Consider the following 27190-nt stretch of genomic DNA (forward strand, 5'->3'; position numbering starts at 1 on the left):
TTCATTTGTTTTCCTCTTTTTTAAACTGCTGTCCTTCATGGGCTCCTCTTCCCAATTAGCTTTTCCTTTTGAAGAAGCCTACTTAGTATTAATCTTACTATTAAAATCTTTTTCCAGAATTTCAAGATCTGTGTGATTCCATTTATCTTTAATTTTCTTGAAAACGTAAGTTTGTTTTTCCCCACATTCCATGTAAAAAAAGGAAAAAGCATTCGGTGGCGCAAGAAGTAGAAACACAAATATTTTGCTGATTTATTTAGCAGGATGTAGAATATCTCAGACGATTCAGCAGAAGGCTGTAAGGCACAAATACGCATGTGAGGAAAAAATGCCTTTTTACCAACTGTTTTTTAAAGATTTTTTAAATAATATTGTTATTAACAAAATTAAGTACAACAACAAAAGCTAATACAAACTAAAAAGAAAAATAAACTTTAAAGACATGAGAAAGAAAGAAAAAGTAACAGAAAATAGATTTCTAAAGAATGTTGCTCTTCATGTTCCAAAGGAAGTTCCCAGATACACTTTCTGTGCTGGCTGGAGTGGATATTTAGTTTAGGAATGAGAGCTGCCCCCTTAATGGAGTGCTTCATGGGAAATGTAGTTTATGTCACATGGTCATATCCGTACTCCTGATTGGCCACTGGGTTAATCTCTGGTTGGGCAGGGGAGTTTATGCTTTCCTGCATGGATTCCAGCATCGAGCGGGAGATTTCTTTTGCTCTTGCATGATGGGCTAAAGATTATCTTCTTTCACACTATGGATAGAGAGCAGATTAAGCCTATGGGAACTTTCCACTTGGACAATTGCAGCTAGTCCTCAGTTAACAATCACCTTTAGTGATGGTTCAAAGTTATGACAGTGCTGAACAAGGAGTCTTGCAGCCCGTCCTTGAAGTTGCAGCTGTTGCAGTATCGCTGTGGTCATATGACAACCAGACTGCAATTAATAGCATTGCAGCATCCTGGGGCCATGTAATTGCTATTTGTGACCTTCAATGCCAGCTTCTCACAAGCAGTAGGAGGTCTCAAATAGTGATCAAGTGGTGTACCTGGTGACCACAAAAGGGACTTCTACAACTGCTGTCTTAAGTTGGCATGGTCATGTGTTGCACTTCATAATTGTGTCACGTAGCAACATAATTCCCAATCCCAATCCCTGTCATTAACCAAGGGATACCTGTACTCCACCCAACTAACATAATTGAATTTTCTCCCAGAATTGCACATACATTCATTTAAAAAAAAGAATTAAAAGCCTGTTTTGCTTATTTTCATATCAACAGCCTGCCCTCTCCAAATCACTTCAAATTTTGAAATGCCTTTATTCACATCAAATATTTTTAGCCACCCATTTTCCTATATAACTGCTTTAATTAAACAAGGGAGTCAGTTCGTCTTTCAGTCTCCAGAAAGTATTCTTCTATTAGATAATATACCTGCTTGTATTATATATTTTGTAGACTGTGCTCCACTACAAAATCAGGAGCCAAAAGGTGCTGTAAAGCACATGGGATGTGAAAATAGCAGCACCTGTTAGGAGTCACGCCTTTTTCTAGCATTACATCTCTGTCTGCTGTAGCTGCCAAGCTATGCTGGGAAAACTGTCTTTGGTTATGAAGTTACCGAGAGCTCTAACATTAGTGTCTTTTTGCCTTCAAACCGGGAGCTGTAATATTCTGATTTATTTTTTAAGGGAATAAATAGGAAGTGTAAACTATTCCTGGTTTCATGGATGTCTTCTGAATCAAGGAAAATGCCCCATCATAGACTAGGATTATGTCTATGAGTTAGACTCTTCTTTGTTGAATAGAATGTATCTTGCCAGGGATTTCTTTTAAATTAAGAAATATATGTCCTGATTCATGCAAGGTTAGCAACCTAATGGAATTTAGATGCTGTTGGTGCATCATGCAGATGCAAGGAAGTCATTCTACTTTGAATGATAGGCCTACGTGTTCTTTTTTTAAAAAAAACATCAGACTTTGGATCATTTCAGATTTTATTTATCTGATTTGGATGTATTTGCTCAAAATTTATTTAAAAGTTCTTCAAAGTTCCCCCCCTTCAGATTAAAAATACATGACAAATGAGAGATTTAATCTAAGTTTCTCTTCATATGAAAAATAAACAATTCATTTTAGATTTCAATGATATATGAGTATAACAAATAAAAATATGGCCCTGAATCTATTTAGGTACTTTAAAACAATCACATGTGAGACTCAGAGGTAATATTGTGTGTATGAAGAAACTGGGCCATTTTTGAAATGTATGTTAATTAGGCTCAAAGGAACACCAAATTGGGCAGGCCATTAAAATGATCAGCAGTTTATGATGATGACAATATTATTAAAGCACCATCACAATTTTCAACCATGACATTATTTCTAGAAATATTATCATGACATCATAAGCAATTGGTACAAATACTTCAAATGGCTTCTTTTTTCCCCATCATTTTGAAATTTAACCCAGACAGCTGAAAATTAGAATGATGCAAATAATTATTTAATGAAATAGTTGTTTGACCTACCTTTCAGAGATTAAGTAATTCTGAGATTTAATAAAACACAGGCCTACATCATTTATCTTATTATTAAAAAACTAAAAAGGTATTTAAAACATTATTAAAAAACTAAAAAGGTATTTAAAACAAACAGGAAGGCAATGTGTGTAACTTGTTTGATTAATTATGTTTGATCTGGATACCATTGTACTGTACCACACGTGTGCATACATACCCACACAGAGCCTTCCTGGATTCGAGCACAATTTCTGGCAGCTGTAGAGGCATGTCCATGTAGTTTTCTTGGCAGCTATGTAAAAATGCTTTGCTGTATGCCATTGCCTTCTTCTAAGTTACTGTATTTCTTTGACTTTCCAGTCTCTCTGAGATTTTCTGATCATCTTTCAACGAAAGACTAAGCAAATAAGACCCTCTTGGATTTTTTTCCCCCAGATTAGCCAAGATCCTGGTGGCTATTACCCATTCATCCAGTTGCATAAACATATATCACATATTTATGGGTGATATTTATAAAACAATACACTGAATTTATTGTGCTTAATATACAAACAATGTGTTGCTAGATCTGATATTGCTCAAGCAGAATGTAAAAGTCTAGCTGGCTTTAGAAGCAATATCAGAACTAATAACATTTCTCTCTCCTCACACTTTGTTGATTGGGATAATGGGATATATACATCTGTAAAATGCCCAGTTACTGACAAATCTTAACCTAATTCCCACATTCTAGGGGCCCATGCAGTTGTAGCTTCCAGATATTCTTCAAGGGCAGTCCCATGTAGAATGGATACTTGCAAAATCATGGTTATCAGGAGCATATTGTATATTTCTGAAGTTTGGGCTTTTTAAATTGAACTGGTCTATGTCTATTTTTACTTGAAATTTCTATATAGTTTAATTCCATAACTCTTTGTAACTCTATCAGCGTTTAAAGATATGACAAAGTTCTATTCTTTCTAAGATACCTTCCAGGAATTCCATTGACCTTAACCTGTATTACCTCCTCATTTGAGGGTGATTTCTCTCCTTTACAACAAATCATCCTTTATTTTCTTTTAATTCTGCATGCTGTGTGTATAATAAAGCTGAATACTACTTTATATGTGGGTGTATTACTGTTCCTGAAGGAAGCATGCTCATTGTCACTGGAAATGCTTTATCGTCATGTTCAGGTGAATGTGTGTGAACTTTATGGTGAAGAACATTCACACAGAGTGTTCTTTTTTTTTTTTTTACACAAAGTGATGTACTGATTCTTTGTCTCTTGGTTTGCAGTCACAGATATCTGTCAGTTGAAGAAAAAAGATGGTCCTTGCAGGAAATTTGTTCTAAAATGGTATTTTGATCCAAAGACTGCAAGTTGTGCTAGATTCTGGTATGGTGGCTGTGATGGAAATGAAAATAGATTTGACACACAAAAAGACTGTGAAAATGTCTGTCTTTCAGGTAACAGATGGATAATTGTTTAATTGCATGTTTTTATTTGTAAGAGCAAGTAATTAATAGGTCTGTAAAACAATTATGGTATATTTCTCTGTTACATGGCATTGTTTATATGGTAATATGCAGATAGAAGTCATAGACATTGTATTGCCAAGTCCTAAAATATAGTGCCAAAATGTTTCTAGTTGTTTGCTATATTAAACTTGAATCATAGATAAGAAAATAATTTTTAAAGGATAGTACTCCTGTAAGCATGTTTGACAGCATAAAGTCGCTCAGCTTTCCATAGTGTATTTTAATATAGTTTCTGAGGTCTTTGTGATTATGAAGATTTAGATAAACAAGAAAGGAAAGCCTGCCCAGGGTTACACGTATAGAAGTCATCTTCTAGAAGACTACAATAGACTCTTTAAGGTTGAGGGTGAGATGGCATCCCTCACCACAGCTTACTTTATGCGGTCAGCCCTGGACCTGCTTTAGACAACGGCAATTGTTGCCTACTTCAAAATTCTTGCTTACCTTTATGTATTCTGTTAAATTCATCAGACAATATTTTCATGAAAATATTTCCCAAGTGAAATTTTAATAAAACATTGTTTATTTTCTAGCTCACATCAAGTCTGGTGTTGTGACAATGATTGGAACTTAATTACAGCAAAATATCAACAGATACCTCTAAGAAAACCAGGAGTCAGCCATTGCCAGCATACCCCATGTAGAAGCTAAGGGTATAAGGCTCCCTTGCACTGTGCTATGTCTGCTTTACTTTCTGCGCAAACCTTGAAGAAAGTATTTTGCTGCACGATTTTATCAATATGGTGCTAAAGTGTTTGTGGATTGAATGCTCATTGTGCCTGGGATATACTCTATAATTTCAACAGTATGTACTATTTTACCCACCACCAATTTTATTTTGTTTCAACAAATTAGAGTTTTCTTTGGATCCTACCAGCATACCTGTTTTGGCTATTGTAAGAATTCTAAAAGAATGTGGAAAGAAAACACTGCCATTATTATAGATTTGCTTTTATCATTGTCATAACTGAACATAACATTAAATGGAAAGGCTTATGTCTGTTCTGAAAAAAAAGGGATTCAACTTTTCATTCTACTTTTACTCTTGCTGGATTAGACTTTATATCAATTTTCCTTTATGTATGTGTGATCAATCACACTAGTAACAAATGCAGCATTTGCTGGTACTGATAACACTGCTGGGATTACAACGATGTTCAAAAGTTTTTAAAATATGGTGTAGAAGGTTTCTAACAATCTTCTAATGTAGTGTATTTTATAATTTTTAATATTTTTTGCTGGGGTGGAAATTCTTTTTTATTTTGTTTCTAGGAAATCTTTACAAAAGAACTTTTAAATAAAGTTTAAGTGAGATTTTGAAAGTTTTTGCATTTCATTGTGTACATGGTGGTGCTTTTTACAATAAAACATGATTCTATAAAAATGGACTTTGCCATCTGGTCTTGTTTATTACACATCAAATGAAACTTAAGGCAGTAGCCAGAGCTTTGGAAGCTTAAAACAGCTTCCTGCTTTTTTGCCTGCCTTATACAGTTAGATAATATTCATCTAGACAATCTGGGAGCAAAGGGTGTAAAGCAATTGGAAAAATTATAAGGCTCAAGACATATATAAGCTAAAGAGGAATAGAATAACTCACTAAAGCACACTAGAACTCCTCTTTCCTGCCTCCCTCATAGGATTAACCCCTAGGATAGGAAAAAACAAAAGATCTTGGACCAAGATTAACCCAGTAAAGCAGGAAAAAGAATCCAGGGCAATCACTTCAAGTTAGACTAGAGGCCAGGGGTGCGATTCTACCAATTCGCACCTATTCGGTAGAACCGGTTGTTAACATTCTAAGCAGTTTGGAGAACCGTTGTTAGAAGAAATTACTGGCCTAATCCTGTAAGGAAGGCAGGAAGGAAACATTCTGGTGTTGCTTACAGAAACTGCCTCTCCATTAACCCTTATTACATTCTTGGCAGGACTAGACTTCCTGTCTCAGGAACCTCTCTGGAGTTTTTTTTCCCCTCCTTTCCCGGTACTTTGCTTGTGTGGAGTGACCATTCAAAGTTACAATGGCATTGAAAAAAGTGACTTATGACCATTTTTCACACTTACGACTGTTGCAGCATCCCCACAGTCATGAGAAGCCAGGCGAGGAGATGCGTTTCTCCATGTGAGCGGTATTGAGTTGGCCACGCCCAGTCAATAACATGACCACCAAGCCACGTCCACCCAGTCACATGACCACCAAGCCATGCCCACAGAACCGGTTGCTAAAAAATTTGAATCCCACCCCTGCTAGAGGTACATCAAAACCCATCAAACTGTAGGAGTTTCAAAGGAAAATCAAGTATAAAAAGGCATGGGTTTGCCTGCCCAATCAACTGGCTAGCCAGGAACGCTTGAGCTGTATCACTACTTCCTCTTGCCTTCCTAAATTAAAGAGTTCCTCTTTCTGGCAGCTTGCTTTGGTGAGAGTTTCTTCTCAGCGCCGGTGTCTGCTTCCAAGGTTCCAACAAACCAAGGAGATTTCTTCCAACACTTCCTCACTCTCCACTTCACTCTCATCATGTTTTTTCATTTAGCAACCATTTTGCATAATAGCCAAATTCTTTTTAAGGCCTAGTGGTTCACAGTCTTACAATTTTGACAAGGGTTTGCTCTCCAAGCTTGTTTCAATTTAGTTTCTGAACATTTGTTACCAGGCTAGGTAATATCATCAGTAGGATTTTCTTGTTTTTAGCCTGATTCCACTTATCTATATGGCCCTATTCAAGTGTTTCAGAGGTTTCTTTGTGGTCAGGTTTTGTTATTCTTTCCAACAGCTGTTAATGGCTTTTGGCAGCATGCCCAGACTTTCACTTAGCCTGAGTGTCTGCTCTTGTTTCTACTCAGATTGGGATTTTCATTTGTGGGGATTTCAACTTTCTTAAAGAGGAAGGGCTGTTTTACATTTTTGGCACTGCTTTAGTGGTTCCTGGCACTGTTCTTTTGGGGTGTACTTTTCACCAAGGGAGGAGAGGAGACATGTGAAGATCATTGGTTGCTGTCTTCTCATTCAGATAAATTCTCTTCTGTGTTTGGATCCATTTGTAAATTTTTATTTATTAATCAAATTTGTATAGCTGACCATTTCACAAAAAGCAACTTCTTTCTCCCCAACTCCCTTGAAGGCAGAGAGATTGATTTAACAAGCTTTCCCTTCCTAAGCTGATTTTATCACAGCTTGCTTCTTGAAAATGACCAGACTTTAATCAGTTTCACATTGAAGGCTTTTGTTGGCAGGCACATTTGGTCATAAATGTGCACATTAGTTAGAAATTGCATCCTGTGGTTGTTTTGCCAAGGAGGGAGGTAATAGAGAAAAACATTGTCTATTTATGCTCTCCAGAAATGGTTGCCTTGCTTATTCTTGGAAACAGGGCAAAGAGACAATGTAGATAAAGCCCTTGGAGAATTGCCTTGAGCCAAAATGAACCTTTTCCCAGGTGCAAATCACACAGAAGGCAATTCTACACTTGCCATTTAAGCTGCTCCTGTCCTATGTTCCTTCCAACTTAAGAAAAACCTGTCCAGACTGAGACATTTTGGCAACAGCTTGAAAACTATTCAGTCCAAATGTAGATCACCATCTCTTCCCATTGGACAATTTCTCTGCTGTGGTGTCTTTCCAGCTTTGTGTGGGAAAGGGTCAAGGCTGGGAAGCTGCATCCATGAGCCTTATTGGAGCAAATTACAGTGCTTCCTTACCTCTGTGAGAATTGTTTTTTCCTCCAGAATGCCAAGAACTTTGTTGGAGCAAAGCTAATGTTCCAAAATTTGTGCACCACATATCTGCTATGTTAAAGTGAACTCCTCAAAGTAGAGTTGGGATGCTACTGGCCTCTTGTTGAGAAAAGAGTATTTTAAGGGCTGTATTAATGAGGTGTTCCCTTTTATATTTTATGTAAGATGCAATCTTGAATTGTAATTTTCACTCACCCAAATAACCCATATTTCAAGACACACATTGGTAATGAACACAAAATAAGGCAGAAGGAAGATGTTTTTGTGGAACTGCCATCCCCATTTGGTCTGAAGCCTGTTTGGCATTAAAGCAGGATCATCAATCACTGCTTACAAGCTGAGATCCAATTGAGAGCATAGCAATGTGTTTTAACCCAGCATCAGTCTCTTGGGATGGGTGGACTACTTGGCACTCAGACCAGGGACAAATTTGGGGTTCTATTAGTGTATGACCACCCAATGCCTAATCCAATCCTTGATCAAATTGTCAAACAGGAGTGGGATTCTACCGGTTTGGACCGGTTCTATAGAATTGGTTGTTATGATTCTGCCAGTTTTCTGGCTGGCCCCGTCCCTCTCCACCCGCCCCTCTCCTCCCCATCCAGTCAGTCATTATCGTGCATGTGCAACATTACACATGTGAGCGACATCACTGACTGCGTTCTTCCCCACTCAGGTATTTAAGGTATTTTTTTCCCTCCCAATGATCAGCTGTTTCTATGATCAGCTGTGCCGGGATTCCCCTCGCTTACTTACTGCTTCGCTCAGGAGGCTTCCCTGAGGTCCAGGAAGGCAAAAAATGGAGGAGGATGCAGCACCCGCCACCCCCTCCATTTTTTGCCTTCCTGGGCCCCAGAGAAGCCTTCTCGGAGTAAAAATGCCCCCAGAAGGCTTCCCTGAGGCCCAGTAGGCATAAAAAATGGGAGACGGTTGCTGCAAAAAAGAAGCCACGCCCACCCAGTCACATGGCCACACTCACCTAGCCACGCCCACAAAACCGATTGTTACAAAATTTGAATCCCATCCCTGCTGTCAAATACTCTTACACTTTCTGGGTTGGGGATTACAATGTGCTTTTAGAGGATGGAGCAGCTCGGTTCATAGCAACCACGCAAGCTTTTTCATCCTCTGCCAACACCTGAAGTACAGGGCTGTCAAACTCCCGGCCCATGGGCCAGACGCATCAAGGACTGGTCCCGCCCACACCCAATTTAGCAAAGGGGGAAAAGTCCCAATATGTCACGTGATGCCACCATGACAACGTGAGTTTGACACCCTGCTGAAACAGATCACCCAGTGAGGTTAGTATTTTCATTTGATCAAGGAGCAATGAACACCTCTTGTTTGATCTCACTGGCAAGATAAAACTGATGACTGGTTAAAGTAAGATTCATGGCTACACCATATAGAGCAGGGCTGTCAAACTCACGGCCCGTGGGGCAGATGCATCATGCACTGGCCATGCCCACATCAGTGGGGGGATTCAATTTTTTTTTACTAATGGTTCTGTGGGCATGGCTTGGTGGGCGTGGCAGGGGAAGGAGACTGTAAAATCTCCAGTCAGAGGTAGTATTTGCCAGTTCCCCAAACTACTCAAAATTTCCACTAGCAGTTCTCCAGAATTGGTCAGAACCTGCTGAATACCACCTCTGGCCCACATCCGGTTTAGTGAAGTGGGGAAAAGTCATGATATGGTCACATAACGATGCCGTGACGATGCAAGTTTCACACCCCTGATATAGAGGCAATGAAGTTACTTTACTAGTCTTCTTGAAAATGAGATTGACTCCAAGAAGCCTTGAAATAATTTATGGTTGGAATAATCAGCTGATGCCTAGAATGGTATTGGAAGAAGGAACTTTCTCAATTGGTTGACATAATTTCTTCTCAGTGTCCTTTCTGACCTGCCTTATGGTTTAAACTTGAACTGCGGGAAGCTGAAGTAGCAAGAAGTTCAGATTAAAGAACTGACTCAAATTTTATAAGGTCCATCATAAAGGCTGTTTACATGTTTATCCTGTGGAAATAAATGAAGCAGAGAGGCATTGAGTTGCTTCAAATTTTAAAAGGATGATTTATAGCCCCTGTTGCTTCTCCTTGAGTTTTTATAGAACTCAAAGGCTTTGAGTTTCCAAAAGTTTTTGTGGGTAAAATTTCTCATAAATTTTAGGATTTATGTCTTAAAGCTGTGGGGAGCCCTCCTCCTCCTAGAAGAATGAAATATTTTGGGAAATATTTAAAAAGGCAGAATATTACATTTCCCTAAAGGAGAAACATGTTTTTAGAAGCAGAAACCAGCCCCCAAGTCTTTCTTAATAGCCCAAAGCAGATTCCAGCATTTAATAGATAAAGAGCTTATTGAAAGAGGAAGTCAATTATCTAGATAGCTCTATTCATAAGCAAAGCAAACACTGCAGGCAGAAATCCATTCAAGACAGGATATTTTGAAACTCCCTGAAGCAAAGTCTGAACAAAGGCAGAATTGTAGGATTAGAAGCAGCCCCTCACCCAAGATCCAACACAGGATGAAAGTCATTAAGCTACAATAGGAATTTCCCAACACCCTTTCAGAACACAAGCCCCTTCATTGCACCATCCCAGAGCAGTCCAAATAGCAAACCTGGGAACTCAGATAAACAATAAGCCAGAAATTGACCAGATTAACTCAGACAAACGCCTAAGACTTGCATTTCCTCTTTTGTCCATAGAGCCAGCTATGACCCCTACATAAAAACCCTACATGATCCCATAGGAATCTGACAACAGCCAGTAGAATATTAAAGGACGTGTTCTTGGACAGGAACAGGAAGCTCATCTACAAAGCCCAAACACGGTATAAACCGCCTCCACTCTCAACTCCTTTTTGTCACCTGCACCAGAACAATAAGTGCTGGTGGTTCTGTTCATCAATAAACCATCTTTCCAATCAGCCTCCATTTTTCCGGTGTCTTTCTCCCAGCTTGAAACTGAACCAGATGGATATTTCTTCCCACATCGGAATGTATATTTTATTTTTATTTTATTGTTTTAAATTTCTTATCCCTTTAATTTTTTTATAAATGACTCATACACAATACTCCTTCTATTTTCCTGCTAAAGCAACCTTCTGAGGTGGGTTAGAGTGAAAGAGAATGACTGGCATAAGGTCACCCAATCAGTTTTCTGCCTCAGGTCTCACAATCTCCTGGTTTCTAGGACAACAACTTAACCACTACAGTACACCAAACTGGCTATAATAACTTCAATCATTAAACTGATTCAGTTTTAATTTGTGATAGGCTTGTAATAGGATATGTTATCACCTGTTCTCTGGATTCATGTCCACCTTGGTTTTTATCTTCTAACTAGAAGCTTATTGAGATATTTTAGTTAATATCATAAATACCTTTCAGAGGGAGTGTAAGATACAATCTTGTTTAGAGAAGACAATTGTTAGACCATTACTGTATGAAAAAGTCTGTCCCTCAGTTATGTGCAATTAAAGGCCAGTTTCTTCTTATTTTTTTTATGAGGGATGGCTTCTCAGCTGTATGTAGTCCTGGAAGAAGCATATTTACTTGACCCATTTTACAGAGGTTTCAGGATGGATTTGAAATAGAAATTGTTTTGATTAAACAGTATTGAATTTCTTTTGGGAGAGACTGACAGAGCAATGTGAGTCTGCTGGTTCTTCTTGACCAAGAATATTAATGAACCTGGACTGAGGCTGTTGGTAAATTTCAGGTCTGTTCATAGTAAGACAAACTTGCTTGTTCTTGATTTCGTCATGAATTTGTGAGTGCACCTGATATGTATTATTGAAATATGATTGAGGTAAAGGTAAAAATGTTGTTTGCATGAGATACGTCTTCTTGAGTTTTGGGTTCCTCAACAGCAGCAATCTCAAGAAAGGGAACAAAAAATGATGATAATCATTAGAGACAACTGTGATCTACATGTGATAGATTTGAATGCCTATGTGTAAAGTTGGGCTGAAATGGCAATTTGGGAATGCTGTTAGTGTACCGTCAATCTTGCCACAGGTCAAAGCCTTATTCCAAGCTCCTGGTTTTTACTGCAGTGTAGGGAATAGCCTTGAAGCACAGGGAGGAGATCTGTTACCTTAATAACAATTAGGTTCTTTTCTTATTCACATGAAGATAAAATGAGGAAGAAGGAAACACATTGGGACTTACAAGATTCTGTTGCTATAGCTGTTCTAAAAAAGTAGTTTTAGACCTCTATGGCTCCGTTTCTCATATCAGCCACCCATACAGGCTAAAAGTTGGTGTTGTAATCTTCCTAGTTATTAGTACTGAAGAACTTTCAATCAGAATAGAGCTGAAAAGGGTCATTGAAGTCTACCAGTCCAACCTTCTGCTCAAGCAGGAGATCCTATATAATTTGAGACAAGTGGCTGTCCAGTCTCTTCTTAAAAACCTCCAGGGATGAAGCACCCACAACTTCCGAAGCTACTGGTTAATTGTTCTCACTGTTATGAAGTTTCTCCTTAATTCCAGGTTGCTTGTCTCCTTGATTAGTTTCCATCCATTGTTTCTAGTCTTGCCTTCTAGTGTTTGGGAAAATAAATTGACCCCCTCGTTTTTGTGGCATTCCTTCAAATACTGGAATACTGCTGTCATGTCACCCTTAGTCCTTCTTTTCTCTATCCATATCCTGTTTCTGCAATTGTTCTTCATATGTTTTAGTCTCTATGACTTTAATTATCCTAGTTGCTCTTCTCTACACTTTTTCCAAAGTCTCAGCATCTTCTTTCTAATGTGGTGATCAAAACTGGATCAGATGTGGTCTTACTAAGATTTTATAAAGCGGTACTGGTACTTCATGTGATTTTGATTCTATGGCTCAGTCTAATTAGCAAACCCAAGAAAAGGAACTCTCAAGGTCTTTGAATGCAAAAAAGTAAAACTTTATTGAATATATCATCTGCAACTGAAGAAGCAAAACCAGCTCTGCTTTTCCCACATGAAAGCTTGCTTAGATTCCCTTTCTCCCACCACTCGAGTGTTCATATTGTCCAATAGTAGAACTTCTCCACTTCTCCATCAGGCACTTGCAGTAGTAACCTTGGTGTTTGGCAGGCTCTCATGGTCCTTGAATGACATCTTAGCATTCCATTTCCTCCCTACACATTACATCCCTCCCCCCAGTTTATTGGCAAGTTGAAAAACGATAAATGATAAAAACTAGAAGGCAATAAGTAATTCAATCTTGCACTCTGTTTATCCCTCTTATAATTATTGTTTTTGAGCCAGGTTTTGCCTAATTCGTACTTGTACGATTGGTATTTCCTGCCTAAGTATAAACCCTTGCTTTTCTCCACATTAAATTTCATGTGGTTGGATAAGACCCATTGTTCAAGTCTTTTTGGACCCTTAGCTTGTCTTCTGCGATATTGGCTTTTCCTGCTAGCTTAGTATCATCTGCAAATTTGATGGGTTCCCCTTCTATTCCTGCATCTAAGTAATTTATGAAGATATTGAAGAATACTGGGCTTAAGATGGAATCTTGTGGTACCCCATTGCTTACTTCCCTCCATGTAGATGTAGTACCATTAAGGACTACTTATTGCGTATGGTTTGTCAGCCACTTAAAAATCCATCTGGTGGTGATGTGTTCTATCCCACATTTTTCTAGTTTACCAAGAAATATATTGTGTTCTACTTTGTTGAATATCTTACTGAAATCTAAATATATTATGTCCACAGCATTTGGCTGGTCTACTAATTTAGTCACTAGGTTGAAGAATGAAATAAGAATGGTTTGGCATGATCTATTTTTAACAAATCTATGCTGGCTCCTAGTTATAACTTTATTTGTTTCTAGATGTTCACAGATCCGTTTTATGATTATCTTTTCCAGGATCTTCCCAGGTTAGTATCAACCTTCCCATTGGCATGTAGAGCAAAAGAAACTCCTGGGACAGTTTTTTAAAAAAACCAGGAGTTTAACTTTACTGACAGATCCATATAGGTACAGAAGACCCAAAGCCAGTTCTAAGGTTTTGACTTGAAATGCAACATAGTAAAAAAACCCTTTATCTTCCTCGGGCCACCCAGTGTCCACTGTCTACCAATCCAGATTAAGCATTTTATTCTGGGAAAACAGTCTGCACCTTTCAAAAGTCTTCTGCTTCTGATCTTTGGGTTGCAAGATTTTCTCAGACTGCAAACTGCTCACGTAAATTATTTTTCTCCCTCCCAGCTCCCCATATATCCCAATCATATCCATTTCACCTTCCTAGTTTCTTTATCAAGTTGCAAGTGGAAAGAAGCACCTTGCGAGTGAACCCTGACATTTAGGTTGATTGGTCTGAAGTTTCACATCAGCTCTTTTCCAATCCTCAGTTCCTTGGTGCTCCAAGATTTTGAAATATATGGTAAAATGGTTCTGGGATAACATCTGCCAACTCCTTCAGAACATGACCCAGTGATTTATATTCACAAGATCAGACAGATGTTCTCTTACCATTTTTTGTTTATTTTAATCGTAATTTCTAGTCTTTATGGTTATGTTTTTGGTAGGTTGGGCTATAATTGCAAAGAATGAGTTATGCAGCTCTGCTTTCTCTCTATTGCCTGTTATTTCCTTGCCATCTTCTCTTTTTAATGGACCTACTTATTCCTTGACTTTTTTCTTCTTATTGATATGTTGAAAGAAACTTTTTAAAAATTATCTTTTACTTTTGTTGTAAAGTCTTTGTTCAACTTCCTCATGCTCCTGGGAATGGAATCTACAAGGGAATTAATGCTTCCAATCATGGTCTTTCTGGGTAATATTAGCCTAGCTCTCAATAGTTGATCACTTCTTATATCTAGTCTTCAGAGGGATTGCAGTCTGTAGCTGGAGCAAGTTGTAATAACTTTTTTGCCACAGTGAGCATAGGCAGAACTTGGGTCTTTCCTTTCCATGGAGATATTTAGCTACAGCCACTATATCTCCATCATCAATATACCTCCATCAAGGAACTGAATGACTACAGCTCTGACATCTGTAATGAAAACCTTCAAAAGGTTTATGCTGCACAATTGAAAATCATCATGCATCCACTGCTAGATCCCTTGCAATTTATCTACCGAGCAAAAAAAATCAGTAGATGATGCTGTTCATATGGCACTGAACTACATCTTACAACATCTTGAATCCTCCAGGACCTATATAAGGTCATTTTTGGAGACTTCAGCTCAGCATTCAATACCATAATTCCAGAAATTCTTCTTTCTAAATTGACTCAGCTGGCTGTGCCTGGCCACTATTATTGCTGGATTATAAGCAGCAGGTGGAACTAGATAAAATCACATTAGATAGCTGTAAAATTAGCACAAGTGCCCCGCTGTGCTTTTTCCATTATTCTTTTCTCTCTATACCAATGACTGTATCTCAAACGATCCTTCTGTTAAAGTTCAGAAGTTTGCAGATGATACAACAGTCATTGGTTTCATTCAAGACAATGATAAATCTGCATAAAGATGGAAGATAGATCAACTGGCCTTGTGGTGCAGCCAGAGCAATCTGGAACTGAACACACTTAAAACTACAGAAATGAAAGCAGATTTTTAGAAGGAGCCCTTTTATTCTACCATCTCTTACAATATTAGACAACACAGTATTTGCAGTAGAGACCTTTTCAGAATATGAAATGGACACCTAACATTAGAAACATCATTAAAAAGGCAAACAAAGGGAGTCCTTCCTGTGTCAACTCAGAAAGGTCAGACTGCCCCAGGAGCTTCTGATACAGTTCTACAGAGGAATTACTGAGCCTGTCATTTGTATTTCTATAACAACTGTTTGGTACAGCAACCAAACAGGACAGGTACAGACTTCATTAGATAGGACTGCAGAAAAAATCATTGCAACCAGCCTGCTTCCATTGAAAACCTGTATACTACACAGGTCAGAAAGAGGGCTGAGAAAATATCTACACACACCTTATGTCCTGGACATAAACTGTTTCAAGGCCTCTCCTCAGGATGTGGCTATAGAGCATTGCATGCCAAAACAACCATATACAGTATACTCTGCTGAACTCCCACAGCATTGTCTCATTTCTCATCTTCTCTTACCTTCTCATCTTTCCTACTGTCTTCTCCTATTGTTTTCTTATGATTTATCAGTTGTTGTTTGTAACATGATTAATTGTAACTATGACTTATGACCTATGACCTATTATTTGCTGTTTATATGTACACTGTGAGGTTATATACTGGAGACAAATTCCTTGTGTGTCCAATCACACTTGGCCATAAAGAATTCTATATTAAAAGGAAGGAACTTGGAACAAATGAGAAAGTGTCACCTTAAGGTTGATTTCCTAACCTATGTAGCTATCTCCTCTTCTTTCGTATATTCTCATTTAAGGCAATATTGTATTTTCTGTATGCAGTTTGAGCATAGAGTTTTAAGAGCCGGCCATACCTCCCACACAATAACAAACTGCTATCATCATCATTTGCAGCTTAGTCTTCTCAGGCCTTTTAAGGAAGCAGGTAGCGATGCCAGAAAACGTTCAGCAATTGCATTCCAGTACAGATATGGAAACAATTGCCATTTCATTAGAAGAGAGTTTGCTACTGTGGCTGCAGAGAGAAGATCAAAAAGAAGTTTCTGTCCGGCTTAGCTTTGTCTGTCATGCCTTCACCTTTGCTTGAAAGGACAAAAACCTCACCATCCGCAGAATAATTTCATTATCTCCTGATACATTTCACTTTTCAGTCACAACAGCTTCTCCTGTCATCAAATGACAGATTTCATGTGGAACCATAAAGCTTGCCAGAATTTAAAAAAAACCTAAACTGTGCTTTTAACTGTTGATTGGTCATCAGTTTAAACAATGTAAGTAATGTAAATAAAAGAAATAAAACCTTTCTCCTTTCATCAAGATACAGGGCAAACAGCAGCATTATACGACTTAAATGTAATGAACGGATTATAGCAGAATAATCATACTAAAAACTGAAATGTTTTTTTCAGAAAACCAAGATTCATTAGTGTGGTGATCTTCCCTTCCCCTTTCTTTGCAATTCACTTTTTAATCCACAAAGACTCTGATCTGTAGCCTGGCAAAGCCAGAGTGCTGAGTGGGAGCTGATTGGAGAGGTTTGCCTCAGCAGGGGTGAGGTGGGGCCAGCCAGGGGGGGAAAGCAGCTCTCCTCCATCATTTCAGTGGAGGCATGGGGATCATCAAACTGGGGAAAGAATGGGTGTTCTTTTGCTGCCTCCTCTCCCCCCGCTTTTCCACCTCTGGAAAAGCAGCAGAGAACGGAAGAGAAGCATCTTTGCAGTTGCTTGAAAGCCAAGGAGTCAAAGGGAGGCAGGGAAAGGCTGGGGGGTGCGATCCCCTTCTCTACCTGGCGGAAACTGTCTGCACTTTCAAGTGAACACCTAAGGAGTCTTTGATGTTGAAGCAGAAAGTGAAGCGTATCAGTCCTTTCCTTTTTGAACTACCCCTTTATAAGCTACAGAACAAGTTGCATATTCAGGTTAGAAACGTAGCTTGATTGAACATGAAAACTTAACCTAGAGAACTGTGACAAAAAGAAGCCTCAAAGTCAAATTAACTAACAAAATAATAACGGATAAAGGTTAACTTTTGGAGGTTTTGCTTTTGTTCCCTGTCTGATGGTCTCCAAAAAAACCCACCCAGAACTACTTTCACTGTAGTGGATGGGACTTTCTTCTTTCTGGGACAATTGAGGCTCTTAAGGACAGAGGTGGGCAGCCATTTCTTCTCTTACAAATCCTCTCCCCCCACTAAGCCAAATTTCCCCATTCTGGGGAGTTTTTAAGGAGCAAAAGGAGTACACTAAAGCTAAAGCAACAGTCTTGCCCTTCAAAATCCTCAACTCAAACATGGACCCACATTTTAAATTTAAATTTAAAGGTTTTAGACCTTGCCTTTGCATCCCAAAAGCCAAGTGTGTTCTGCTAGGCTGAAAAGTGTGTGTGTGTGTGTGTGTGTGTGAATATGTGTATGAATGTTTTTTTAAAAAAATACATGAAGTAAGCCATTCTTTTTCTTCTCAAACTCTTTTTTATGCATTCATAAGATAATTTTTTTCCTTTATTTTCACAGCAGAATAACCCTTTTGCTAGGGTTTTAATTTCTTGTTTGTTCTGTTAACTTTCATGTTTATTATTTCTCTGTACATTTTCATATAGGTTCATCATCACAGCTATTTTTGAGCTACCAGTTTTGTTTACCCTAAAGAAGGCCAAGACTTCTACTTTCTTGTCCAAGAATGCCAGAAACAGATATAAATTATAGGAATGTTTTGAATGTTGGATGTTTTGCAAGTGGTAGTAAAAGCAGCTTTGCAGTAGTGCGCTTTCAGATGGAGCTAATGGGCTCCCATCTAGGATGCTTTCATGCATTGAGAAGAAGCTTGGGTTTGATCCACTAAATGACTTTTGTATTTTTGTCATTCATGAATATTTGAAGTGATACGTGTCATGCATTCAAAAATGTATGTTTTAAAAAAATGTTTGGCATTATAAAGATCCTTTACACCACAGGCATCACACTTTTTCTGCTTTTTTTTAAAATTAGGTTTTTAAAGGCTTTCCCACTCTGCTGTGCAGGGAGGTAGGTTTTGGGGCTAAGGCTCTATGTCTGATGCAAAGCATTTCTCCTGCTTCAGATCTTGCTTTGCATTTGCACTTATTAAAGCTACAGTTCTCAGTAGGTTTTTTTTTTTTTTGCCACATTGTGTCTGGAACAAGTAGTATCTGGACTGAACTTCATTAGACTAACAAAGGGAAGGGAGAATGTATTTTTGTTACAAATTCTTAAAGGCATCACGCAGGTAGAAAGCCAGCATATTTTCTGCTATGTATTTCATTGCTTTTTTATAAGTAGCATTTAAAAATGGTTCTTCTCAGATGAATTTCAAAAGTGCAGACTATTCTGCCATTTCAGAACTTCATGATTATGTTATAATTCTCTGTTCCTGTATCCACAAAATACAGGAAAGTGGTTCCTGACCACTTTCTCACAATTGACTTCAAGTGGTACACATCCATCCTTGTATTGGCACAAATCCATTATAAAATTCTTTGCTATACTGCCAATTCCTGTACTGCTTCTTTTGGAACTCACAGGCAAATTCTGTTATAAGCAAATAGACCAGTGATGGGATTCAAAAAATTTTCCTACTGGTTCTGTGGGCGTGGCTTGGTGGGCATGGCATGGTTTGGTCAGTGTGGCTTGGTGGGCGTGGCAGGGGAAGGTCACTGCAAAATCCCATTCCCTCCCCACCCCACTAACCTGCTTTCCAGCTCCGTTCTCCTGTGCAGGGCAACAAAAGAAGATCAGCTGGGACTCGGGAGGCAGAGAATAGATGGGGGCAGGGCCAGTCAGAGGTTGTATTTGCTGGTTCTCCAAACTACTCAAGTTTTCCACTACCGGTTCTCCAGAACTGGTCAGAACCGGCTGAATACCACCTCTGAAGTAGACTCATTCCCTGCCCCCCTGGTTTGTAGTCATCCACCCTTGCTTTTTACAGCTGGACGAAAACTTCTATCTGTTGCAACACCAGAGTATGATGTAGCTGACATTATTGTGCAGTTGACATCTTTGGAACTCCACGTTGGCTTTGGCTTCTCTAGGCCTCTCCCACACTGCACTTAAAGTTCAAGTATAAAATGAGAAAAGATGAAACTTAATGGAGATAGTACCTAACTGTACGTTTGTGTTTAGCGATGGAACAACTGTTGGGCCATATAAATCCAGTCAAATAGTAACAGATTATAATTTGCATAATATAAACATACAGATTGAAAAAAAATAAAGTTGAAATAACTCCATGAGGAAGAGATGGGCCCTGCTGTTAGGTTCTATTAAAGTGGATCACTGCATCTGACTAATTGCTAGTCAGGCAGGCCTCCTGGGGAATGGATGAAGCAAGGACCCTTAATAAGAAAAGTCCAGTTCAAGGTCACATATTATTTTTAGGATATAACAATGAGGAAGGAAAAGATTCTACAATAGTTGTCCACTATTGTGCACAACCCTATTCCCCTTTTCCTCCTCAAATAACACAGTGGAATCTGTTTTCCTTTTCCTTCCTTAGCTGGGAAAGGAGCAGCGGTGGTAATCGGCAGGTTCTGACCAGTTCTAGAGAACCGGTAGTGGAAATTTTGAATAGTTTGGAGAACTGGCAAATACCACCTCTGACTGGAGATTTTACAGCATCCTTTCCCTGCCACACCCAGCAAGCCACGCCCACAGAACTGGTAGTAAAAAAAAAATTAAATCCCACCACTGGAAAGGAGGTCTTCAAAAAGATAGGATGGCGTAGGTGACAGCTATGAAAGGAACTTGGGAAGCAAAGAAAGGAAAATGGCTCCAGTAGTTGCTGACGAGTGAGAAGCATGAGAGTCCTGTTTCTTAACACACCCAGAAATCACCCTTGGTCCCACTCTCCAAAGGTCATTTGACTTTGCCTCCAAGATAGGTGGGGCAAAGTGTCATGAAGATGCCCACACCTAACTTTTAAAATCATGGGCTGCCAACCCTTTGATCAGGGCAGAAAGCTGTGGTTGTTAAGGCAAAGTGGTGTTATTGTAAACTGTAATGACATTATTATTTTCCTCTTCTGCCATGGTATTACACATTGCAATTCAGCACCAATCTTTGGCAGTTTTCAAGCACTGTACATTGAGTATCCATAGTTCAAGTCTGCATCGCTATTCCAAAGTGGGAGGTGATGAAGTCCCCAGCATTGTGAGTGTGATTTGTGAGTAGGAGTCAACTAGTGGTCCAATGATGTAATTTGTTAAGTGTTCAGTATTGATACGGCAATTCAGATGTTTTCCTTTCTGTATTTTCTTTCCCCTTCCTGTCCACCACCTAGAATTGCTCATGAGGCAGACTCTAAATATGATATATGAATATGTTTAAAAATGTATATTGCATTCTCACTATTCTGATTATTCTGTTGAAGGGAAAGCCATTGTCCTTTTTTAAAAAAATCCAGTAATGCATAAACGATCTCAAAATATAATAAGGCTTGAACTGAATTCATCTTTTTGAAATCTGTTGCATGGGTGTGCTCCCAGCAATCAGCCATGACCTGATTCCAGATGTCTTGTAATCTGTCAGAGAAGGACAGGAAGTTCTTCTTCTTCCTCAACTGACACAGCTTGGGAAGATCCAAAACAGATGTTGCACTCTTATCTGAACATCTGCAGAAACAAAAGGAGCACAGCAGGGTAAGCAGGAGAAGAGTAGTGGAGTAATGGAAGCCTATAAGATTCTTCCAAAAGTAGGAGAGGAGAGAAGATTTCACTTCAATTAAGGCAATAATAACTTGCATTCAAATTTGCAACCATACTTCAACACAAAAGAAGCCATTCCTAATGAGCTCACTTTATGATTAATAGTTATGCTCCTGGAATTTTGCAAAGTTTAAGAATACAAATGTTGAAAGGAAAATGCATTTTTACCAGTTAAAACTTTTAACAATAATACAGCATTTGCAGATACAGTATATTAATTTTCCTGTTTTAAAAGGTGCATTAGCAGCCGTGCCCTTGTTTTATTATTTTTAGTCTTACTATAATCTTTTTATTTTATGCAAAACAAAATTATTGTGGGAAGCCAACCTCTCTTAGAAAAATGAAATAAGGCAGAATATTATATTTCCCCAAAGGAAGAAATGGAGAAACATGTTTTTTTAGAGGCAGAAAGCAATCCCACTTTCCTTAATAGTCCACAGCAGATGTCAGCACTTAAGAGATTAAAAAAAGACAAGTTATCTAGATAGCTCTATTCAGAAAAAAATACCCTCACCCAGGGGTGGGATTCAACTGGTGTTACTACAGGTTCAGTGATTACATTTTGCTAAGAAGAAATTTTCTAACAGTGAGAACAATTTACAATTAATCAGTGGAATGTCTTACCTCCAGAAGTTGTGAATATTTTATTACTGGAGATTTTAAGATGAGATTGGACAGCCATTTGTCTGGAATGATATAGGGTCTCCTGTTTGAGGAGGGGGTTGGACTTGAAGGCCTCCAATGTCCCTTCCAACTCAGTTATTCTGTATTTTTTTCTGTGAGTCATTGTGAAGGAATCCTCACACAATCTTTCAAATAGTGAAAGGGAGAAATATGAAATATAAACAAACAAATGAACAACTTCTGCAGCTGTCCAGTTCTGTTAGTGGCTAATGTAAACTTTGTCTGCTTTGTTGTCTTGGCTGCTTCATAACTTATGAGATGATAAAAGCAATGATCTGGTTAGATTTGTCTAATTGGTTCCATTAGTTTTAATTAGACTTAGGCCCCTGTCTAAGTCAACCTCTGCCATCAACTTCAATAGCTTTTTGTTCTCTACTATGCCCAGCCTCATCTCCTTAAATCTGTCCATAGCTTGTGCTATATGTACTCTTTCTGCCTCTTTTCTGCCTGTATTTCTGTACATGAGCTCCTTTTGTTCAGCTCCACTATCTTTAGTCATTTGAGATGTTCTCTTCCTCCCTGAAATGTCTCTTTTGCATTTCACCTTTGATTTACCTTCTTCAGAGAAGACCTTTCCTTAACATGTATTCTGTGATACCTTCCTCTCCTCTAATTTTTCTTTTGTTCTCTGAATTTTTTTTGGTTTAGTAATAAAGGTTTAATTTGGTCAGTCTTGATTTAGCTTAGTCTTTAAATCTTGGAAAATGTCCATATATGTAACAGGATCTTCACATATGCTTTCCTTCTTATCCGTGATGTCCTTTTAGCATTTTAGTATTTAGTATTTGTAAATTCCTTTGGAACTGTTGGAAGAAATGTCCATCTGGGTTCAGTTCCAAGTGGGGAGAAAGACACTGGAAACATGGGAGGGTGTTTGGAAAGATGGTTTAATGATGGATAGGACCACGTGGTTTGAGGTCCTGGCCAATTGAGTACATGGGTGTGTGTGTGTGTGTGTGTGTGTGTGTGTGTGTATATATATATATATGTGTGTGTGTGTGTGTGTGTGTGTGTGTGTGTGTGTGGATCTTTGGTTGTTCGGGTTTTCTCTCGCGTAAGATTCAAAGTATCTAGGCAACGTTTCGATGAAGTCTCATTCATCATCATCAGGCCTCTGTCTTCGGTTCTTGCTTTTCAGAGTGATGTGAGATTGCAGCTGCTTTTTTCTTTCCAACTGCCAGTGGGGGTGGGACTTGATTGGGTGGGGGCTTGGCTGTGTTCTGATTGGGTGGGGGTGTCTTCTCATTGGTGGGGGGCCTGGCTGTGTTTTGATTGGTTGGGGGGTTGGCCGTGTTCTGATTGGCTGGATTTCCTGCTGCCCGGCTTCGAGTTCGAGGTCGCGCTGCATCTCCATAGTGGGTGTCGGCCTGCTTCATGTATGGCTCGGAGGGGTTTGAAGTGGGCAGTGATGAGGTTGCAGTGTAGCTTCTGGTCCATGGTCGTGTCTCATCTTCTGAGTGGGTGTGAGTCTGTTTTCTATATGGGAGTGTGGTGGTGGCATCTTGTGTGGCTCTCATGGGTGTGGGTCTGGTGTCATTCTTCATGTTAGGTACTCGTCTGTTCATGAGGGCGGGTTTCCAAATGGCTGGGAGGCGGGAGGTGTCATCTCGTTTGTTCATGCTGTGTGGGCGTTTTTCTATTTCTATGGCTTCTCTGATTATTCTGCTGTTGAAGTGTTCGGTTTTGGCAATAGTTCTGGTATTTTTAAAGTCAATTTCATGTCCTGTGGCTTTGAGGTGTTGGACCAGGGAAGAGGTCGTTTCTTTTTTTTTGATTGAGTTCTTATGTTCTTCAATGCGAGCACTTATTCTTCTGTTAGTCTGTCCAATGTATGTGGCAGGGCAGGCAGTGCAGGGGATTTCATATACTCCTTGGTTTTCTAATTCGACTTTGTCTTTGCGGTTTCTTAGGATGGTGGATATTTTTCTGTTTGTGCAGAATGCTGTTTTAATGTTGTGTTTTTGGAGGATCTTGCTGATTCTGTCTGTAGTGCCTTTTATATATGGGAGGAGGGCTTTGCCATTTTCTTGTTCTCTGTCTTGGATTTTGGTTGGGGTTTCTTTTTGGATTAGGTGGGTAATCTTGTGTCTTTGGAATCCATTGGCTGTAAGTACGTTGGTGAGAGTGTGTAGTTCGGTTTTTTGGTGTTGTTCATCGGCTAAGCATTTTGTTCTGGAGATGAGTGTTTTGGCTACGGAATTGATCTGTGCTGGGTGGTGGTGTGAGAGTGCAAACCGCTATCTACATGCTATACGAAATCCCCTGCACTGCCAGCCCTGCCACATACATTGGACAGACTAACAGAAGAATAAGTGCACGCATTGAAGAACATAAGAACTCAATCAAAAAAGAAGAAACGACCTCTTCCCTGGTCCAACACCTCAAAGCCACAGGACATGAAATTGACTTTAAAAATACCAGAACTATTGCCAAAACCGAACACTTCAACAGCAGAATAATCAGAGAAGCCATAGAAATAGAAAAACGCCCACACAGCATGAACAAACGAGATGACACCTCCCGCCTCCCAGCCATTTGGAAACCCGCCCTCATGAACAGACAAGTACCTAACATGAAGAATGACACCAGACCCACACCCATCAGAGCCACACAAGATGCCACCACCACACTCCCATATAGAAAACAGACTCACACCCACTCAGAAGATGAGACACGACCATGGACCAGAAGCTACACTGCAACCTCATCACTGCCCACTTCAAACCCCTCCGAGCCATACATGAAGCAGGCCGACACCCACTATGGAGATGCAGCGCGACCTCGAACTCGAAGCCGGGCAGCAGGAAATCCAGCCAATCAGAACACGGCCAACCCCCAACCAATCAAAACACAGCCAGGCCCCCACCAATGAGAAGACACCCCACCCAATCAGAACACAGCCAAGCCCCCACCCAATCAAGTCCCACCCCCACTGGCAGTTGGAAAGAAAAAAGCAGCTGCAATCTCACATCACTCTGAAAAGCAAGAACCGAAGACAGAGGCCTGATGATGATGAATGAGACTTCATCGAAACGTTGCCTAGATACTTTGAATCTTACGCGAGAGAAAACACGAACAACCAAAGATCCACATACAAATACCGAACCTCAGAAAACACACACACACACACACACACACACACACACACACACACACACATATATATATATATATATATATATATATATATATATATATATATATATCTTAAGTTTTCGCGGGTACTTACATGTATGGCATTCGGCTTTGCTCGGGTATTTTCCCACATCATAGTAGTTGTGCTTTTAAGGTTGTAGCGACGTTTCAGCAGAATCTCATCTGCCATCATCAGGCTTCTGTATAGTGTTCATCTGTGAGTCAGGCTTTTATAGTGGTTTCAGATTTAAATTTGGGGCAGCCTATTGCTGTGCCAGAATGGTTTTATATACATACATACATACATACATACATACATACATACATACACACACACACACACAAGAACTCAATAAAAAAAGAACTGACCTCTTCCCTGGTCCAACACCTCAAAGCCACAGGACATGTGATTGACTTTAAAAATACCAGAACTATTGCCAAAACTGAACACTTCAACAACAGAATAATCAGAGAAGCCATAGAGATAGAAAAACGCCCACACAGCATGAATAAACGAGACGATACCTCCCGCCTACCAGCCATTTGGAAACCCACCCTCATGAACAAATGAGTACCTAACATGAAGAATGACACCAGACCCACATGCACGAGGGCCACACAAGATGCTACCACCACACTTCCACATAGAAAGCAGACTGGGTGCTAATTTTTTACAAAACCAAGATCTGTTTATGTTGACAGTGTACTTGGTAGCTCCTGTGTAGACCGATAATGCAGACTAAACAATAAAGAAATATCACAATTAAGAAATATGCATTAAACTGTTATCCACTGTGACTTTTAGCTGGATTAGCATAGTAAATAAACTTTATAAAGAAGTGCAAGACTGCAAAGCTTGTCTTCTTTTCTCTGAAGGTTTATCCAACTGCTCTGACATTATTTTCCCAGTTCTCATTTCCATTTCCACTGTTTTCCAAACATATCCTATTTTAAATAGATGATGCAGCTAAATTATTTCCAAATCTGATGTGACAGAGTTATTTCAGCAGATTACACCAATTTCTAATATAAAGAGAATGTTTCTTAGCAGATGGGTCTGTGAATAAGTGTGGATATATTTTCAGTATGACTTCCTTTGACGTTCTGAAATTAATTCTTTGTTCTGCAGTGAACTCATATTATGAACACATTTAAAATATTTACCATATACAATCAACTCATGCACTAAAAGGTTATTCAAATCATAAACTGTTGATGTGCATAATGTTTGTTTCTTTCTTTTTAGCCCTGTACAACATTTGATCTACATGCTTTATATACCTCCAAGTTCTTGCAACCCCTAGCACTAATTCTATAACTCAATAATGAGAATAAATTAATAAAAATATATTGCTACTCATGACATGCAGCAAAATGGTGTATGCAGCTATCAAATTCAAGTAATTCAGACCTATCCAAGGATAGCAAGAAAATGTTACAATGATAGGACACATCTAAATAGGCTCAAAGATTTATTCTAGGTTTGATATTTCTTTGATAAGTTTCCATCCATTCCTTCTTGTCTTGCTCTGAGGCACTTTAGCAAATTATTTATCCCTCTCTTAGAAAAATGCCACCTTTTCTTCCAATGCAGGTTCTGCATTGCCAAATTGTCCTGTTGCCAGAATAGGCAAGAACCATGTTTGCAGAACAAAAAAGGATAACATTGCCATCTATGAATTCTCAATCACCGTTAAAGTGGCCTAAACTTCTATATGTGATAATATAACTCTTTAAATGCTCCTGTCCATTTTAAATAAAATGCTTCAGTTTGTTGCAGGCCAACCCCACAATTCAATGGAATATCACTCTAGGTGAGGCAATACTCTCTAAAACTTTAAAACTGCCCTTTTAAAATCATGAATTAAGATCATTAATCCAATAATAATAAGACTATAGTTATAACACTTAGTCTTATAAATAGGAATTTGCTGGTTAAAAGGGTAACAGAAATGTTGTTGCTGCTGTTATTCCCATTGTTCTTCCTTTCAGCTTCTTTCAGCTTTTTGCTTTTAGTATAGTAGTGTTCATTCTTATTTTCAGCTGTCAAATAGGCTTTTTTTGTTTCTTTTATTTTCTGTTGTAAGTCTAAATGTATTATTCAATAAAATGCAGTGGTGAGAAAAGTAAGTTCCTGCGCTTAGGCAGGAAAAACAAAATGCAAAGGTATAGAATAGGCAGCACCTGGCTCAACAGTAGTTCCTGTGAAAGGGATCTTGCTGTCCTGGTGGAACACTGCTTAAGTGTGAGATGGCAGAGGGCTACAGCTGCCAAAGAAGACAATGCATCCCTAGGCTGCATCAACAGGGA

At 39.0% G+C, this 27190-nt stretch overlaps 1 protein-coding gene across 11 annotated transcripts in view; it reads left to right on the plus strand.

The window, feature by feature from the left end:
• Positions 1-5436, plus strand: part of COL6A3 (collagen type VI alpha 3 chain) — a 115154-nt gene extending 109718 nt beyond the window's left edge. For all 11 annotated transcript variants that reach the window (XM_087919558.1, XM_087919547.1, XM_087919549.1 and 8 more), the window contains 2 exons: positions 3806-3976; positions 4582-5436. In XM_087919558.1, the coding sequence (XP_087775684.1) occupies positions 3806-3976; positions 4582-4622 (212 nt within the window). In that variant the 3' untranslated portion in view covers positions 4623-5436. The remainder of the gene's footprint in view (positions 1-3805; positions 3977-4581) is intronic.
• Positions 5437-27190: the final 21754 nt, after the last annotated feature.

This window comes from Pseudonaja textilis, chromosome 1 (assembly GCF_049901715.1).
Source record: "Pseudonaja textilis isolate UNSWEBS1 chromosome 1, rPseTex1.2, whole genome shotgun sequence".
Lineage (NCBI taxonomy): Eukaryota > Metazoa > Chordata > Lepidosauria > Squamata > Elapidae > Pseudonaja > Pseudonaja textilis.